Source organism: Arvicola amphibius, chromosome 12 (assembly GCF_903992535.2).
Source record: "Arvicola amphibius chromosome 12, mArvAmp1.2, whole genome shotgun sequence".
NCBI lineage: Eukaryota > Metazoa > Chordata > Mammalia > Rodentia > Cricetidae > Arvicola > Arvicola amphibius.
In genome coordinates, this window is record NC_052058.2 from 14,474,096 (window position 1) to 14,492,033 (window position 17,938).

The following is a 17,938-nucleotide window of genomic DNA, read 5'->3' on the forward strand; positions in this document are numbered from 1 at the left end:
GTTGAATCCATGTGGGGGCACCATAAACTGAGTCTGTCTTTTAGGAAGGAGCAGTCCTAGTTTGGGCAGCTCTAAACTGCCAGCATTCGCCTCTCACAGCTCTGGCCGCTACAAGTCAGAGAGCAACCAGCTGGAGTGGCAAGGAGCTCATGAGGACCCCTTCCTGATTCTCTTCATAGAAGGGAGACTCAAAGGACACTGGGAGCTGTGTGCGTCTCTTTGTCCCCTGTGAGGGCCTAGTCGGGGCCTGGTTCCATCTTGGGTACCAATCTCAGTACCTCAGCTCAGTCATCCCCCAAAGGCCCCACATACTGATAATACCATCTTATTGGAGATCAAGGTCTCAAGAATTCATCTGCGGGAAGCAACTTCACACCTGGGAACGCAGCTTCCAGGTCTGGTATTAAAGTCTGATATGTTCTGCCATGACATGTCATGTATGTCAACAGTCTTCTGAGGCCTCCACTGTGACCAAAGGAAAGACTGCAGGGCACACTGGCCGTCTTTCTTCTTGGAGTGTGTGACTGCTATTTCACCTGAAGGCAGCTCCTTCTAGCACTCCCAGTGACCACGCTCACCTGACCTTGAACTTCCCTTGGTGTTTGACAACTCTGGCTCCTGGCTCACTTGTACCCAGGTGGTGGGGACCCAGGACCCCTGCTCCCTCTAGAGCTGATAAGCAAAAGGTGGCATTTCATCATGTCAGGTGACTGAATGGGGCTCAGCCACGTGCCCCAGGATCTCAGCCTAGCCCTGGTGTCAATGACACCATAAGGAAAAAGGCAGGTCTAGTCTCCTTTCTCGGCATCTATAGAGTGATGAACCACCTCTGGGCTTCATCAGCATCCTCCATGTCCTTGATCACAGAAAGGCTCCTGGCAGCTGGCAGCTTGGGTAGGGCCCCTTTCTTCTTTTAATCTCAGTGCCTCTCCATCCGTGGAAATGTCATCTGGCCAGGTTATAAATTCTTCGGTGATGGAGGCTGCCTCATCCTCTTTAGCAAATGTCACCACTGACCCATCCCCTGCTCTGTCACCTACACAACTGTCCTCAGTGAGGCACATGCCAGATGGGGATAAAACAAAGTGCTTTAGGGCCTTCATACTGCTCTGGTCCTTCTGCCCATGTCCCATGCCCTCTCCTAGGTACAGTCTTTGGGGATTGAAGCCCAGGATCTGTAAGGAGACTCCAAGCATTCTGTGAGGTTAAACTGCTCATGCTTAGCATCTGAAAGACCCTCAGGGACACCTCTGCAGCTCCCCAGGTCCCCACAGTCCCTCCAGGTCCAGAGATGGAGGAGGAAGGGAGGCAGAGGGCAAAGATTTGTTAACAAGCCCAGGACGCTGATGCAATGCCCAGTGCCATTAAAATTAATGGCCGGTTCCAGCTGACTTGGCCTCCAGCGGGACAATCAACCTCTAGTCAAGGTGGAGGCATTGAGCAGGGTGGAGGTGGGGGCTAGTCTCTTCCACAGTCCTCCTCCTCAGAAGGAAGGTCAGTGGGAGCCGCTGATTTCGGGAGGGAGCTCCGACAGGTACAGTGAGATAAGTGCTATTGGTGGCATGCTGGTGTCCCCACGAATGGTGTGATATATTTATGAAGAAATCTGAGCTTTTTGCAAAGTCGAAAGCTACCCATTGGCCCTTCCTACCACTGGTCCAGGGTGTAGGTATCAAATGCATGGGTGAATTTGTTCTGAAGAACTTTGAGGGTGTCAAAGATGATGAAAACGTGAGACCCGCCCATTCTTTCCTCTGGCTATGACAAAGACTTGCAAATTCCTTGCCAGCCAGATGGCCCCACATCAGGTCTGTGAGATGGTCTTGGATGAACAACTCAACTCAGTTCCATAGGAGAAACATAGCTGTCCTGTAGGCTGGTACTGGCCTTGAAACCCAGGGTCTTAACCGTGCTAGGTAGCATTCTACTACCAAGCCACAAGGCAACACCGATTGGGTCTTGCAACTCTACCCCCTGACCTGCCTAGAACAGCTTTATTCTAAGTCTGTGCTCAAGGGTGACTTTGTTGACAAGCCAGACTGCTGAGGCTACAGACTGAGCTGTTTACTTTCAGGGCTGTACTAAACATTGTCCCCACGGTTTTCATCCAAAAATGTTTGTGGCCTTCTAATTCTCTTTCCCTCGGGCTTCCCTTGAGGACTGGCATTCCCTAGGGTTGAGTGTGGCCCTAATGCAATCTCTCTTTACCTCATTCTGCCCTGAACCAGGCTATCTTTGGTAGGCTGTTTCTATGGGCGTGGCTTGAACTTCCAAATGGCTGTACAAGGGTTGGGGCTCCCTTGCCATTGTCTTCCTGTTCCCCAAAGCTTATTTTCAGCCAGGCCCTGAAGATGGATGGCTGTATTCAACTCAGTGATGAAGGTATTTAACTGTCCTTCATTACGACCAATACAATGGAACAACTGCAGAGCCAGCTGTGGGGCACATCTGGGGTCAGGCCTAATTTACAGCCTAGCACCCAGGGGTGTGTGTTTTAAAGGTTTCTTTCTTTATTATGTTTTTTTTTTTTTACTGCAGCAGCGGCAGCAGCTTCGCACAGAAGGGCAGAGGGGCAGTCCCGCCCTTGTCCAAGCTCCAAGAGTCAGTACGCTCTCCCCCGACCCAAACCCATCACCTTCAACAGCTCCCATGTGATGCTCATGAGAAGTGGAACCCCACGAGAATGCGAAGGGTGGACGTTTTCAGCCCCCGGGCTCTATTCTTGTAAGCAGAGCCACCCCCTCTCCTAGAGGGGTGACTCCATGGCTCACATTTTATTCCTGACAGGAGTGGGGGAGGGAATGGAAGGCAGTTCTGGGAACTCTGCCCAGTGTTCCACCCCAGGCAAGCCCTTTGGGGACTTCCATGGGGTGGGAGAGGGGGGTATAGGGCTCTTTCTCCTCCTGCTGTCTGGCTCAGACCTGCATCCTGAATTCCTTGGGGGAAGTCGGGCACACACACCTCACAGGTTGGAATGGTAGCCAGAGGGTCTGTGGTAGGAAACCGGCATGACCTGTGTCTAGTATGACTCTGTGGGAAGGCCTTCCTCAGGCTGCAACTGCTTGCCGAGCTCTGTCACAGCCGTGGTAGGATGTGTGGAACACACACCTGTGCCTGCATGCCTGGGGCTATGCAGCACAGATCCCACTGTTTGAGGCTATCATTTCTCTGTGCCCACTGGCGCCGTGGTCACAGAAGTGGCATGGCCATGGCACAGGTCCCAGAGCAGCCCTGCCTTGCAACACGGAGAAGCTACTACACTGATCAGAAGGGCGAAACCGTGGACACTTGAGTTATTGATAAGATCGAGGCTCTCTTCTTTTTTGGTATGTGTGTTCATGTGTGTGTGTTCGTGTGTGTGTGTGTTTGGGTGTACACACAAATATATGTGCAGGTACTTGTGCGTATGGAGGCCAGAGGAGAATGATCGGTATCCTCCATGTTCTCCATCTTAGTTTTGAAGCTGGCTTCTCGCTGAACTTGACACTCAACATTTCTAGGCTGACCCGAGAGCTCCTGAAATCTGCTTGTCTTCCTCCCGGTCACTCCCACCCCCCACCCCCTAAACTCCGGAATTGTGGATGCTGGAAATCCAAACTCAGCTTGCCCAGCAAATGCTCTTACCCCCTGAGCCATCTCGACCGTCTGGTGGGGTAGTTTTCTGATGCTGTGTCTGTGAGGCAAATCTTTACAGCCCCGAGTGAGGATTCTCAAACCTAGCCGCCTTTCTGAATCAGCTGGGGGAATTCTTGTCTTCTGTTTATTTTTGGTGCTGAGAATGGAACCCAGGCCTTCATGCATGAGAGTGAGCTACACCCCAGCCTCTGTTTTGTGATTTTAGATAAGCAAGTCCCAGAGCCGTCCTTGTGCCATCGAGGGCTGGCGTTGGAACTCTGGAGTCCACACCTTCAGGGGCCTCCATCTACGGGTTCTCATGTGCAAACTGCTTTGGGTTCTGCCTCAGTTTCTTTTTTCTGATGCAGTAGTAACGTGCCCTGACCAGGGCAACTCGAGGGCTCGCACTCCACAGGGCAGTCCGTCACGGTGGTGAAGTCAGGTGTCAGGAGCTTGAGGCAACTGGTCGGCCTTGCACGTGCAGTACAAAAGTGGAGTGATGAACGCATGCTCGGTTACTGCTCAGCTCTCTTTCTTTCTCCGTTTTGTTCGGTCCAGGACCTAAAAAGCTCAGGGAATAGTCCCGCCCACAGTTACAATGAGTCTTCCCACATCAGCTAACATAATCAGGATAATACCCTACACGCATGCCCGGAGACCTGTGGTCTGTCAGTTCGGCAGTTCTGATGAGCATCCCTCTTCTATTAGTAATGACAGATGCTTAACTTGAGCTGGGCACGATGGGGCAAGTCTGTGATCCCAGCACGTAGGAGACCGAGGCCGAGATTTCAAATTGGTAACCTGGGCTATCTATATAACAAACCCTGTGGTGTGTGTGTGTGTGTGTGTGTGTGTGTAGGGGAGAAGCCCTATTTTAGGATGTTTTACTTGGCAGGAAGAGAGAAGGGAGGCCATAGTGTAGTGGGACACTCCTACATCAACATAGCTACAGAGACAGAAGGTCACAGTGCCTTGGCAAGAGTCCACAGTGAGCAACAATGGGTGGGGTGACTTGTGGATGTATGAATATCATTATGAATGAAGCTTTTAGCTGGACATGGTAACACACACCTGTAACTCCAGCACTTGGGAGATAGAGGTGAGGGGGTCTGGATTTCAAGGGCAGCCTGGCTATGTGAGACTCTGTCTAAAAAGAAAAAAAATGCCTTCCCTATTTTGTGTGTGTTGGGGAGTTGCATGTGTACATATATATGCTTGAATGTTTGTGTGTTTGCAGAGGTGTTAGTCATGAAGCCTGCAGGCCAGAGCTTGATCCCTGGAATTCACATGGTAGGAGGAGAGAGTCAATTTTTGCTCTGATCTTTATACACATGCCGGGGAATGTGTGTCTCCCTCTAATAAATAAATAATTTTTTAAAAAAGCAGCGTAGGTAGAGAGGGGGTAGCATGCACTCAGCACACTAGTGCTGCAGCAATGGCATCTCTGTGTTATTTTCACTTCATATTTTCCCCCACGCATTCGAGTTCCTCTGCCACCACCTTCTTACATCTGCAGGGTTCTCTTGTGTAACGCTGTCGGCTTGTGTTCATCTCCTGTTCCCCACACATGATACTCCAGCAGCAGCGAAGGACGGTGCCGTGTACTTCTCGAGTCCCCCGTGTCCCTGACACTTCTCAGAGGTTGTGTTCTCCATCCAGTGAGGCTCGAACCCACCAACACCTGCTGCCAGCCTCGCTTCCTTAAGGCTCCTTTCCTGTCATATCCCTCTCCTGCTCACCACTCCCTGGAGCTCTGCTCTCTGCAGGTTAGGCAGAGCCATAGCCCAGCGTTCAGAGTCCTCCACAGCGATCCAGCTATTCCTCATTTTCATGTCAGCCCCTTATCCATGCCACCACTGCTGCCCCAGGGCTGTCTAAACTCACCCCCCTCTCCCCACTGGATAAGGTGGGTCTCATGTCTTGGTCATTCACCTTCCTTTCTGGGACTCTGCATAGGCCTTCAATCTTCCCAGTGGATTATGAGTGTCTGCAGCACTACAGGCTGTCAGGACAGGACTGAGTTAGTGCCCGAGGCAGCCTATACAGATTTGTAAGAGGTAACCTTGCCTCATCACCCAGAAAGGAGAGTCCTCAGCCACTATGTGCCCCTGCTGGACCGCCCATCCCGTGGAGACAAGAGCTTGGTTTTGCAGCTTCCGTAGGATTGCCATGCTCTATGCTAGGCCTGTGTGGCTGGTGCGAGGCCAGCTTTCTGGGTGTCGTGCTGTTCCTGGCGGTGGTGGCGGGGCGGGGGGGGGTGTTTGGAAATGCAGAGCCTGGGCACTTCAGGCATTCAGGGGTGTTGGGGAGCCTGGGCACCGTATTTATAACTATAGGGTCTGAAGGCACTAGGTACCAGGTCTTCTGGGGCCTCCACAGACTACCTGCTGTGGGAGCGGTACTGCGCCCCCTTGTTGGAGATCTGAAAGGAAAGGAGATGGGGAGAGGGGGTGAGGCCTTCACTGGGTGTAGTAGTTCAGATGAGGAGGAGCATGGGGGAGGGTCAAGAGGAGAAATCAGTAGCTAGACTTAGTCCCTCAGCCTCTATCTTAGGCATTAGGGCATACCAGAGTAAAGTCTGTGTTCTGAAGCCAGAGGAGCTGGTGAGCTGGAACCAGGGGTTAGACAGCAGGTTCAGCCGGAATGGGAAGAAGGGAATAGACACCAGGTTCAGCGGGAATGGAAAGGAGGGATAGACCCCAGGTTCAGCGGGAATGGGAAGGGGGGGAATAGACACCGGGTTCAGCGGGAATGGGAAGGGGGGAATAGACACCAGGTTCAGCGGGAATGGGAAGGGGGGCTAGACACCAGGTTCAACAGGAACTGAACGGACAATCTCAGTGTTCTTGAGGGCAGGAACAGAGAGAACTGGGGTTCTGAGAATGGTCACCAGTCCATAGGCCAATTTCTCAAATGTCTTAATTTAGATCCTGACCTTCTTTTGACAGGTCATTGACCCTTGGGGTCACTGTGGGGGTCAACTTGTGACTGTGACCTTGAGCAATGTACTTAATTTCTGAGTCTCTTTCTATAAGATAGAGTGGAAGGCTGAATACCTGCCCCCAAAGACGTCTGTGTCCCAGTCCCTACACCTGTGACTATGTGAACTTACGCGATAAAAGGGGCTCTGAGACACGATGAAGCAGGAGATCTTGAGAGATGACATCATCAAGTGTGTCCTCACATAAGGCAGCAGGACCAGGGTTCAGGGATGACATCATCAAGTGTGTCCCTACATAAGGCAGGCAGCAGGACCAGAGTTCAGGGATGACATCATCAAGTGTGTCCCCACATAAGGCAAGAAGCAGGACCAGGATTCAGGGATGACATTATCCAAGTGTGTCCTCACATATGGCAGGTAGGACCAGGGTTCAGGGATGACATTATCCAAGTGTGTCCCTACATAAGGCAGGCAGCAGGACCAGGATCCAGGGATGAGAGGACAGGGCTCTCTGCTGCTGGCTCTGGCAGTGGAGCAAGGGGCAATAAGCCACGACCATAGGCAGCTTCTAGAAGCTGGGACAACAGGAAATGGTAGCCCCATACTAGGCCTGAAGCCCCATTCAGACTTCCCTGAACTCCAAAACAGAGGAAGGATGCATTTGTGTTGTGGAAGCCTCTAAGTTTGTGGTAATTGTTGTGAGCACCTCCAGGTAGAATGAGAACTCTGCTGAGTCTTTGTCAGGGGTGGGGATGAGTGATGGGGTGGGAGGTGAGGTGGGAGATGGGGGAAGTGGGGGTGGGGTGAAGCGGGGCTCAAAGCTCACATCAGAGAAGAGCTATAGTCAAGTAAAACTCAGTAAACAGTAGGTATCTTCAACAGGGGTAAGACAGAGGTGGAAAGGGGGAATGGAAAGGGAGGGGAGGGAAGGGGACCCCCCCCCAGGTGGCTCTTTCTGCTACACCACCACCCCCCCCCCCCCCGTGGGTTGGAATGGTTACGGGAACGTCAGGGATGCTCCGAGACTGTCTGGCTGCAGTCCTGCACCCGACCACCAGTCCTAGGTCCCAGTCCTGCTGAGATTACTTCCTGATTCCCCATCTCTCTGGAATTCAACCTCTGAGTCTGACTTCTGGGTCACCCAATGACGCCTGTTTTCCAGAACCCACAGGCTTAGCACTGGGCCCTAGCGGTCCCGTGTCACACCTCCTCCAGGAGGAGTCCTAATCTCTTCACCTTGGAGACAGACTGGCTAGGACCTGAGCAAGACAGAGGCCCAGAGGACAGGGTGCAGGACCTCCCGTTTCTCTCTGAGCAGTGGGGGTGAGCTGGCAGCCTTGTGGCCTCTCCTGAAGCTGTCCCCTCTGCCCCCTCTGGCCTCTCCCAGGTACCTTCGTCTCGGCCTTCACCGTGCTTTGTGGGGCTCGCACTGACCTCCCAGACAGGCATGTGTGCTGCGTCTTCTGGCTGAATATCGCTGCGGCCCTAATTCAGGTGCTCACGGCCATCGTTATGGTGGGCTGGATCATGAGCATCTTCTGGGGCATGGACATGGTCATCCTTGCCAGTGAGTAACGGTTGGTGTGCTGAGGGCAGAGTGGGGTGGGGGGTATGGTAGGGTGCCAGAGCTGTGGGAGGAGCCTTGGAGGGACAGGAGGCCTACACTTGGGCCAGGTCCTCTCACCCCAAAGACAAGGCTTCCAAGGGCGCACCTGTTCCTCTGCCCTAGTGCCATGGCCACCTTTCCAGAGACTTCTCTTTACCATACCAGGCCTGCAGGGTTGGTCTTCCAGGGAGGGCCCTCTCCAGCAAAGACATCACTCCCTGCCTCTGTCAAGGAAGCCGTTCTCCCACTGAGCCAGGATAAACTGGTGTATTCAGAATGAGGTCGGTCTCCAGACCGAGGCTGTGTGTCTATATCACAATTTCTAAAGGAAAAATAAGGCCACAGTCTTCACCTACAGGAAGCTGTGTAACTGTGTTTTACACACAGAGCGGAATGACTCCTCGCTGGGTTAAACTACATTCTTCGGTTGGTTGGTGCCAAGCCTTACAAGTTCTCACTGTCTTTGAAGGTGTTAATGATTCAGCTATCGTTAATGCAAAGTCAGTTTAGGCACGAAAGTGTTTTGGGGAAGTGTACGAAGTTACAACATCAAATTTACCAAAGGCAAATGATCAGTTCAAAAATAACCTGGCAGACTCCTCAATCAGACAGCACCTGTCTTGAACAGATGTTTCCCTGTACCTCCATTCCTGTTTCCACCTCATTGGGTGGAGGGCCTCAATAACTGGGGATACATCTTTTTAATTACTTGCTTTTCATAACCTGTCCCTATATGCTGCTCCTCACTGGGTATACAGGTTGAATTGCCAGTGTAAAGGCAAGCTATACCAGGTGAGGACCCTAGAGGCAGGAGGAAAAGCCAAGTAACAGAGGCCAAAGAATGACCTAGAATAGTCTAGAATGCTCCAGAACTTACTTAGCCTTAGTTGGGCTTCTTTGAAAGATGCAGGAAACTCAGGCACACACATAATGCTAGGACCAGAGTCAGTGGCTAATCAAATCACCCCTCTAGAGAAGGTTCAAGGGTCAGAGCTGGGTGGGACTCAGTGTGGGTGGCCAGGGTGCCAGGCTTGACAGCAAGACTTCCCAGAATTCAGAGAGGAAGTCAGTAGGTTGGACTGTTAGGCTGTCCCATAGGTAGAGCTAGGGGAGGAGCGCCAGGTGGCAGTGAGGGGAACATTCCTGTCTGCCTGGAAGAGCCTCAGCTCAAGGTGAACTCACCCTTCATCTGATGACCCCTAGTGAGTCTCACTTCCACTGTGGACTAGGAGCACTAGGCCACTTCCCCGGGGACATGTGGGAGGGACGTCTGCAGGCCCCAGATCCCATTCCCAGTTAGATCCTAGGAGGTGCAGCTACTCTAGAAAGCCTGGGAGGGCTCTTTCTGTTATTGTAACAAACACCCAGGATCAATCAACTTATCAACAAAAACGAGTTACATCACCCTGGGTTTTAGAGGATTCAATCCAGGCTTGGTTGGCTTTATTGTTCTGAGTTGTAACCAGATAGCACTTCATGGCAGGACAAAAGCCACTCACTTCATCCCGGGGAGGGGAGAGAAAGAGAAGAAACAAGAGTCTCCAGAAACCCTTCAAGGAAATGCATCAATACCATAGACTTCCTGTTAGGGGGCCAACCTTGCACCTGGGCCTTCAGGGGACATTCGAGGTCTGCCATGGCAGTAAGGGATGTGCCAGGCTAGGTCTCAATAGACGTGTGTTGATGCCAAATCTGGTTCCCACAGCTTCCTGAATTCAGGTGCTCTTTGGCCTCCTTCAGATTACTGCCCATGGAGCCCTTCACATGCCAGGACTACCATGTCAAAAAATGAGCTCAGGGTCCCAAGTAATACATGTTAAACTTGAAATGTCATGAGTTGAACCACTGTAAATCTTCAGTCACCTGCACTTGTCTTTGGTCCTCCTTAATCTCCTTGAACAGGGGTCTAGACCAAAGCTGTGAGTTTAAGAACACTCCTGTTAGTCCTAGATAAGACAGTGTAGATCCCAAGATGTGAGATGGGGGTCCATGCTCTCCTTCCTTGCCTGTCTCTCAGGCTGCTGGCTTGGCTGGAACTCCACGAGCTGATGCAGGAGCTATAATCTGGCTGCAGGATGTACAGATATCAGTGCCCAAGCCCAGCTCTTATTTTGGCCCTGAAGGCTCCCTTGTGGGTTTGTCAGTCCCTTGGGTACCTAGGATATATTCAGAGATTCTGTCTTGGCACCAAACTTTTTGCCATGACTTTTGGGGGTCTTCAGAACAAAGTCAGTCCCTATCTCCTCTTCCCACACTGGCAAATACACCCACCGATTTCAATAGCCATCACCTTTTCACCTCTTCTAAATATCACACTCACCTTCAAAAGATGGATGCAACCCTCTCCTGTGATGGACTGGGGTTGCACTGAGCAGCCATGTCTAAGTAGGTGTCTTGGGATGGCCCCTAGGAAGGGAACAGCTGCAACTGACTTTGTCCCAGGAACAGTCGGGTAGAGGGTTGTATCCTTTGGCATCACTCAACAACAACAACAACAAAAACACAGGTTGGGTTTCATGTTACACCTTGGCCACAAGCAACCACGGTATCCAGATGAAAGCTTCTGAGAGGAATCAGAAAGTTGGCTGAACAGAGATGCTCCATCTATGATAACAATGAACAGCAACAGTTGTAGCAGCTTAATGGCTGGTCAGCGTTTGCGTGGTAGCTCTCTTAACAGTTCTTCCTAATGCTCCATCAACAGCCGGCCTTGATAATCATTTGTGATATCCGTCTAAGCACAAGGCTCCGGGAAGTCGTTACTAATGGACCCAAAGTGTCTTTCAATCTTCAGGACGTTCCCAAAGCAGTAGACTTTATAAATGCAGGTCCAGTCAGTAGATAGAACTAATTGCTTAGCCCAGACAGAGCTGGGCTGGGACCAGGGCAAGTCACTGTAGCATCTTTAGCTTGTCAGTCACACCTGTCCTTTCTGTACCTGTCCCTCTTCTAAATCACCCAGAATGTGCCCTGAGAGCATAGGCTAGGACCAGGAAATAAAGAAGAAATAAAGACAGGAAGCAAGCAGGGGCATGGTCATGGCTGAAGGGCACTGGGCAGAGAGGGGCAGGGCAGTGTGATACAATCGCCTGGTAGAGCTGGCTGCTGGCCACCATCACTGGTCACTGCGAAGACTAAGCCCACCTTGGCTGAAGTTTTGTCTTCACAGGGTCTTTGGTAGAGTGTCCACCTCACCTTACATCCCCAGTGCTTTGGCTTCTGTGTTCAGACTGTTTCTTTCTCTCTCTCCTCTTCCTGGTGCTGCCTTGCATCTCTGCGGCTGCAGTCTCCCAAGGTGAGTCTGTTGGTAGAGAGACATCCTCTATCTTGCACAGCTATCCCTCCCTCTTAATTGGTTAAAAGTTAATTGCAGTTTTAGCTTTTATTTGGAAAGGAGAGTACCTAGCATAACAGGTCCCTAACGTCTCTACCATCTCTGGCCACTCATAGCCTCTCTCATCACTTCTATTGCTCCTAGGCCCCTAACCATCACTGGATTGTTAGCACCCAAGACTGACAGGCAGCCCACTACCTAGAGAGACCCAGTTGGGACTCTGGGCCTTCCTCCTTAGACCAAGGTAAATGTCTGGCAGAGTCATAGCTTGGTCTACCCTTCCCTGCTGTCTCAGTTCTATAATCTTACCCCATCCGATAAGCAACAATTCCCTGGCATCATCAGTGCTTCAACTCTCCCAGAGAAGGCTGTGGATACAGCCCAGGGAGAAGCACTAGTCAGTGCACATGAGGGCCTGGGTTTCATCTCTGATACTGGAAAACAAAAATCACACGATTAGCAGCAATGTTCTGAAGACTCAGTGTGTTCCAGTCCTGTTCCTGTCCCAGCTACCCAGCTGGCTGAACATATGTCAGACAGTTGTTCCCTTCTTGGGTGGCCAACTTCCTCCCTCCCTCCCTTCCTCCCTCCCTCCCTCTCTCTCTCCCTCCCTCTTTCCCTTCCTCTTTCCTCCTATATAGCCCTGCTTGTAAATAGTAGGATCTTCACTGCTCAGTGTACAAATAAGTGTACACACTCAGTGTACACACTATAAACAAGGTCTCGTGAGTATATTGTGGTCTGGGGCCATGTTGGACAAATTCTAAAGGGAGTGCCCCCCTAACCGCCTCTCCTCTTCTCCTTCCCCACAGGGTACAAGGATCAGGGTATCCCACAGCAGCTGTGAGCCTACAGGACCTGCCAGGGAAATCCAGGGTCCTGCGAGGGCTGCACCAGGTGGCTTCGGGCACAAGGACCTTCACAAGTTCTCTTCTGCCGTTTCTCAGATTGGGGTAGAAAGAGAGTATTTCAAAAATATTATTTATTTTGAAAACACACCTGCTTTTCTCAGCAGGCTCTGAGGCCAGCTTCTCTCTCTGCTCCAGAGGTGCATGGGAGGAACAGGCTCAGAACTTCAGGACTGGGCTAGCGGCGGGATACTGACCAAGCACCAGGGATGCTGGGCATGCTCATCCGACTGCCCACTGAACAGGCACCTAGGCCTGTCGGGCTGGGCTGCCGTAGGCCCTGAGCAGGTGATCAAGCACTCTCCCAGGCATTAAGACTTCATGGAATACTTCTGCTGGGTCCTCATCCCCTTCACTCAATCATGTGGTTCCTGTATCTGCTCTGTGGGCTCCTGGGGGCAGTATCAGGGTAGAGGTTGCAAGGTGGCTAGGTGGTAGCCCAGCATGGAAAGGTCCCTGGGTCCCCACAGGTGTCTGATGACACCCCAGTCTTTTAGTTGCTGGGTGTGCCTGTGTCCTTTGTTTCCCAGAGGCAAGGGTGGCACCGGCTTCACCTCTGCTAGAATTCCAGATGTTTATATGCAAAATGACCAGGTTGAGTTGTGAGTGGCTGCAGACCAGCAGCCTCCTTGGATGTATTTACTACTGTTTCTGGTCCCCTCTCCTTCTGACATCCACGTGTTTCCAAATCCAGATGGTATGGTTTGAGGAAGGTGACGGAATCCATCCATTGCTATTTCCTAACACCCAGGCTGAGTCTGGGCTTCCCACCCGGCAGCCAAGCAAGCGGGTATCTCTAGAGAGACCTGTGCAGAGTCAGCTGTCATGAGACCCATGAACTGTAAATGGCCTCGCCTGTTCAGGTCTCCGGAGCAAGTCCTGGGGACAATGGAGACTCGTCTGCGTGTGAAGTGTGAGAAGAGTGACATCATGACCTGGGATTCATACATGCTGCAAGAAGAGGCAGTGTGAGGCCAACACTATTGGCACGACTTGTGGACCTTGGTGCCCCCTTAAGCAGCAAGCCTGGGAGTGATGTGCCAGTACAGGGTTAGATCCTTAATAGGGGGAGAAACCAACAGAAGGTTTGCGGGCACCATTCTGAAATTGAGGGAAGGCGATCCAAAATTACAGCGATGGCATAGCTCTTTGTATCTCTCTTCGTTCCCATGCTAACGTGTGGGACAGGCCCAGAGCTCAGTCCCCAGCCGCACTGGCCTATAGCCATCCACGGGTCCCTCTTGGAGAATCTCTCCCTATCTAGCCGAGTCTCCGTCACAGCATGGCCAGGGCTAAAGAAAGCTGTCCACTCTCTGCCTTGGTGGATGGGGGCTCCTGGGAAGCAGCTCCCATTTCCCTGGGGTTCCAGCCCCCTACCAGGCTTCTTGATTGCAGTCTTTGGGAGCAGACCTCCAAACTGGACAGCCCCTGACTCCACGAAGAGATGTAATCTGTGGCATCCTCACTCCTGGCTCTGACTCTGGACCGGTTTGCCTGTCCTACCCTGTATTAGTTTCTTCCAGGGCTCCGTGGGATTAAGTCACACCCTTGAATGCCTGCCAGGGTCCTGTATCTTCCATGTTTACTTCTGTTGCTTCTGTGTGTCTGCAGCCCCTGTCTTGGGCTACCGCTCAGGCAGATCACTGCTCTCAAGGGAGTGACATCAGGTAGCAAAGCTGTACAGATAGCCACAGCACAGGGAAATGATGGGTCACGCCATCCCATGCTGCCCTTGGCAAGAGTGGCCCCAGAGTGAGGGAGAAGTCTATTTGCCTGGTTTGGACTGGGGGTGGCTACTGGGGGAGTTGAAAAGAGATAGCAATTTGTATTGCTTGTTTAGTGACATGAGCCAGCCTCGAGTGGGACTTTTCTGAGTGACAAGTGTCACCGTGAGTTCCAGTGTGGGATGGTTTAATACAGGGGTTTTCAAGCTTGGAAAGTTGTCTCCTTAGCACTCCCCTCTCCAGGTGGCTGATGTGGGTAGACATAGGAACCCCCGGAATAGTGAGTCTGAGGGTTACCGTTAGCTACAAACAGCAGCCCCCTGGTGAGGCATAACTTTAGCATAACTGTTCTCAGACAGTGGACAGGGGCTAATTCACTCCACAGTCCAAGCTGACCATTGGATCTAGGTGACCAGAGTTCATTTACCACCAGAGACCTAGCGAGCGAGGCCATCAAGCCATAAAGCGCTTAGTGGTCCTTTAGTGACAAAGCCCCTAGATGGCATAGCTCAGGGCTCCTGTCCCAGCCTTGGGAAAGAATTCAGAAGCATATTCTCTGGCTATGAGTGCCAGGGGCAGGAATCACAGGTACACAGAGAGCATCCCGGTGTATGAGACATTGCCAGGGCATCATGGTCAGAATGGCCATTTTTCCCACCACCCCGGGACGCCGGAACAAGAACGAGGCACCAGGTAGCCCGAGTGTCCTAGTTTCATTTTGCCGCTGGGATAAAATATGGGGACAAGAAAGCAACTTGCAGGAGGAAAGGGGATCTTGCTGCTGCTGCCTTGATTTCCTTTTTTGCTTCTGCAGGTGATACACCGTCTATCACTGCAGGGGAGTCAAGAAGCAGCTAGGCACACACCCACAGTCGGCAGCCCAGAGAGAGCATCTGTCTGTGCTGTTTGCTCTTTTCGCACCTTGGATAGTTTTATGTAAACTTACAAAGCCCAGGTCCACAAAATGGTGCCACCCACAGTCAGGGTGGATCGTTAACTTCAACTAACAATTTCAATTAACAACTAAGAATTGCTCAATTAACAGTTAAGATAATCGTCCCCAGACATGCCCACAGGCCAATCTGATCTAAATAATTTCTCATTACGACATTCCCCAGGTGATCTAGATTTTGTCAAGCTAAAATCAGGCAGCGGTGTATAGTGTGTTGTGGAGATCACTGGGGACCCTGGACTGTGGCCCCCATGGCATTAACCACCCCCAGTCTCAGACTGACCATTCTGCTGCCCTTGCCTGGATCAAGCCTCCAGCAGCACTGGAGAGAAGAGAAGGAAGTGACAGGGACTTGGTCTGCTCTCTGCCTCCAGGCCCCAGCAAACAGTCTCCACAGTAGGCCTGGCCTAGGTGCTGCCCAGAGCAGCTCCTCTCAGCTGTTCTGTGAGCCGCCTGCTGGGAGGGGTTTAGTTAAACATTCCTGTGGAGAGCAGAGACTCCCCAGACACACACCCCTCAGGAGTCACAGGGAGGGATAATGAACTTCTTCAGAAGGCTGGGGCAGTGTTTCCCCCTCTGCCTTCCTGAATTTTTGACCTCATCTGCCCTCAAAGCCATGCCTCCTGGCTTCCGTGCACCCCTTATGGAGGGTGGATGCCGATGGCAGCTGGGACAGTTGGTGCTGAGAGCTGCCTGGCTCATGGGATCCAGTCCCTGCATTCCCTCATAGGACCAAGGCTGCACTGATGCATGATAAAATTGTGGGGTGTAGGAGGCTGGAGGCTGGGGAACAGAGAGGAGAACTCAGCTAAAGGAGACACAGAAAATAAACCACATGGCTAGCGTGTTCCCCAGACAGAAAAGGATCAAGATGTTCCAAAGAAAAATCATCTGTACATCTCAAACACTGGGTTTAAGGGCAGCACACAGTGTCTGAAACCCCAAGACCAGGAAAATCCCCCCCCCCAAAGGTCTAAGGTTCCTGAAGGGGGGCAAGTAAAGCTAAATGATAGTGGGCCTTTAACCTTAAGATGCAAAACACACTTATCTTTCTCTAAGCCTTCTTTAGCTGCTCTCTTCCTTGCTGGTCTGGGCGGATGGCGAACTTCACACATGCCTCAGCTTATTTGAGGTGGGAGTAGGCTGTCCAGTCTTTAGTGATGTGTATCATTGTTAGAGACCTGCAAGAAGAAAGCATGGACCATGCTGGGGAGCCAGAGAGGCAGTGCTGTTAATGATAATGGCTCCCTCCTGGTCTTTCTCACACCCGCTGGATCATGTTCTAACTGCATTTTAGTGGTCAGAGGGGAGCTTTGGGAAACCCCCAACTTCACCAGTCATGGCTTCCCAGAGGCTGGCCTTCTCTGTGGTTTGTGAGGCTTTGAATTTAAAGAACAAACTATAACCACTTAGTTTCCGGCAGAAGTGTGCCCGTTGCAGACCAAGGTTTCCCCCTAGTGGCGGCAGGAAGCCAGGACACCATCTATGGGTCTGGGGGTGGGGTCCACCGGCCCAGCTGTGGGGTTCCGCAGTTGGCAAACGTTCCTCCAGTGCTAAAAAATGCTCAAGTCCTGAGCTCAGATGAAAGATGCCCTCCAGGCCACACCCCTGCAGTACCCAGCTTCCATCAGTGACAGCAAAGTGGGAGAGACCCTTTCTTCAAGGACCAGCTGCTCCATATCCTTCGGGAGAGTTCTTGGCCGAGGTTGTAGGGGACCGGGAGATCATCTTGGGCAGCGGCAGGGACATAGTGCTGTGAAGAGGCCAGCTGAGTGCTGAGGGAAAGGCTCAGAGCTTGCGGTCTCTCTTTTCTTCCTGTCAGCCTTTGAGAGCTTCTAAATGTTCCTGAGTTCGCGGAGGTGTGATTCCACGCAGAGCACGACCCAGCCTCAATCCCACGGTGCACCATGACAGAATGAATCCCAATTAGAGTGGTCCCAAGTACCCTTCATGTCCCAAGGTCTAGCTTCACCCACGACAGTATAGGATAAAGCCAGTCCTTCATTTCCCCCAATCCTGCCAAAGCCAGGGGTTTCGAGAACGCAGACCCAGCCAGGCGGGGTGGCATGTAGACCTCACTACTCACCAAGTCTGGCAGCCCCAGAGCCGGGAAAGTTCCTGGTGAAACAAACACTGGTCGGTCCAGCATGCTCCAACCCTCCCCATCCAACCCCACCCCTGTCCCAGGGCAAGTGACCTTTCCTAGGGAGACCCAGAGAAGTGCCTCTTTGCCCATTCAGGCCACCAAAGGTCTAAAGAAGTGATTCCACCAATGTTGAGTCTGGGACCCAGTGAGTTTATGGGGTTGTTTACAGGATCATGGATGATTCTTGGTAAGCTATGTCACAGAAGCCCTACCCCAACATGGCAGACAACTCAAGAAAGCTGTATTACCGCTGTCCTCATCCTAATCAGTCACACGTCCCCAGCGCATCCCCTGTGCACACCGGTTCCTCTCTCTTATGTGGTCTTTGGGTTCAGTATCCCCACTGCACCAAATCCAGATCTGCTGAAGTACTGGGGTCCCAGAGTAGTCTGATGTGGGAGGGGCAAGGAGGGTGCGGTGACCTCTTCCTGGGGGGGGGGTGTCTTTCTCGGGTTTCAGACAGACCTTTGATTTTCTGAACTTCTCCTGTACTTCCTGCCCCAGGCCAGGAGCGAGCAAGGAATAGAGGAGAAGGGAAGTTTTGAGCGGGGAGAAGCCATGATGGGGCTTGTGACTAACTTCTGCAGGCTTCCGTGGAGCCGAAGCTGGCCGTCCTCACAGGCACAGTTGAACACTGTTGCACAGGCTGCTCTTTTGTTTCCAGCAACACATGAAGACCATGGCTGTATCACTGAATTTTGGGCACCGTGTT

General features: G+C 51.9%; 1 protein-coding gene across 1 annotated transcript in view; it reads left to right on the forward strand.

Annotated features, from left to right (window-relative positions):
* The window catches only part of Stum (stum, mechanosensory transduction mediator homolog), a 41,987-nt gene extending 29,644 nt beyond the window's left edge, over nucleotides 1-12,343 (forward strand). The window contains exons 2-4 of the mRNA XM_038348457.1: nucleotides 7,944-8,123; nucleotides 11,449-11,457; nucleotides 12,309-12,343. Of these exons, the coding sequence (XP_038204385.1) occupies nucleotides 7,944-8,123; nucleotides 11,449-11,457; nucleotides 12,309-12,343 (224 nt within the window). The remainder of the gene's footprint in view (nucleotides 1-7,943; nucleotides 8,124-11,448; nucleotides 11,458-12,308) is intronic.
* Nucleotides 12,344-17,938: the final 5,595 nt, after the last annotated feature.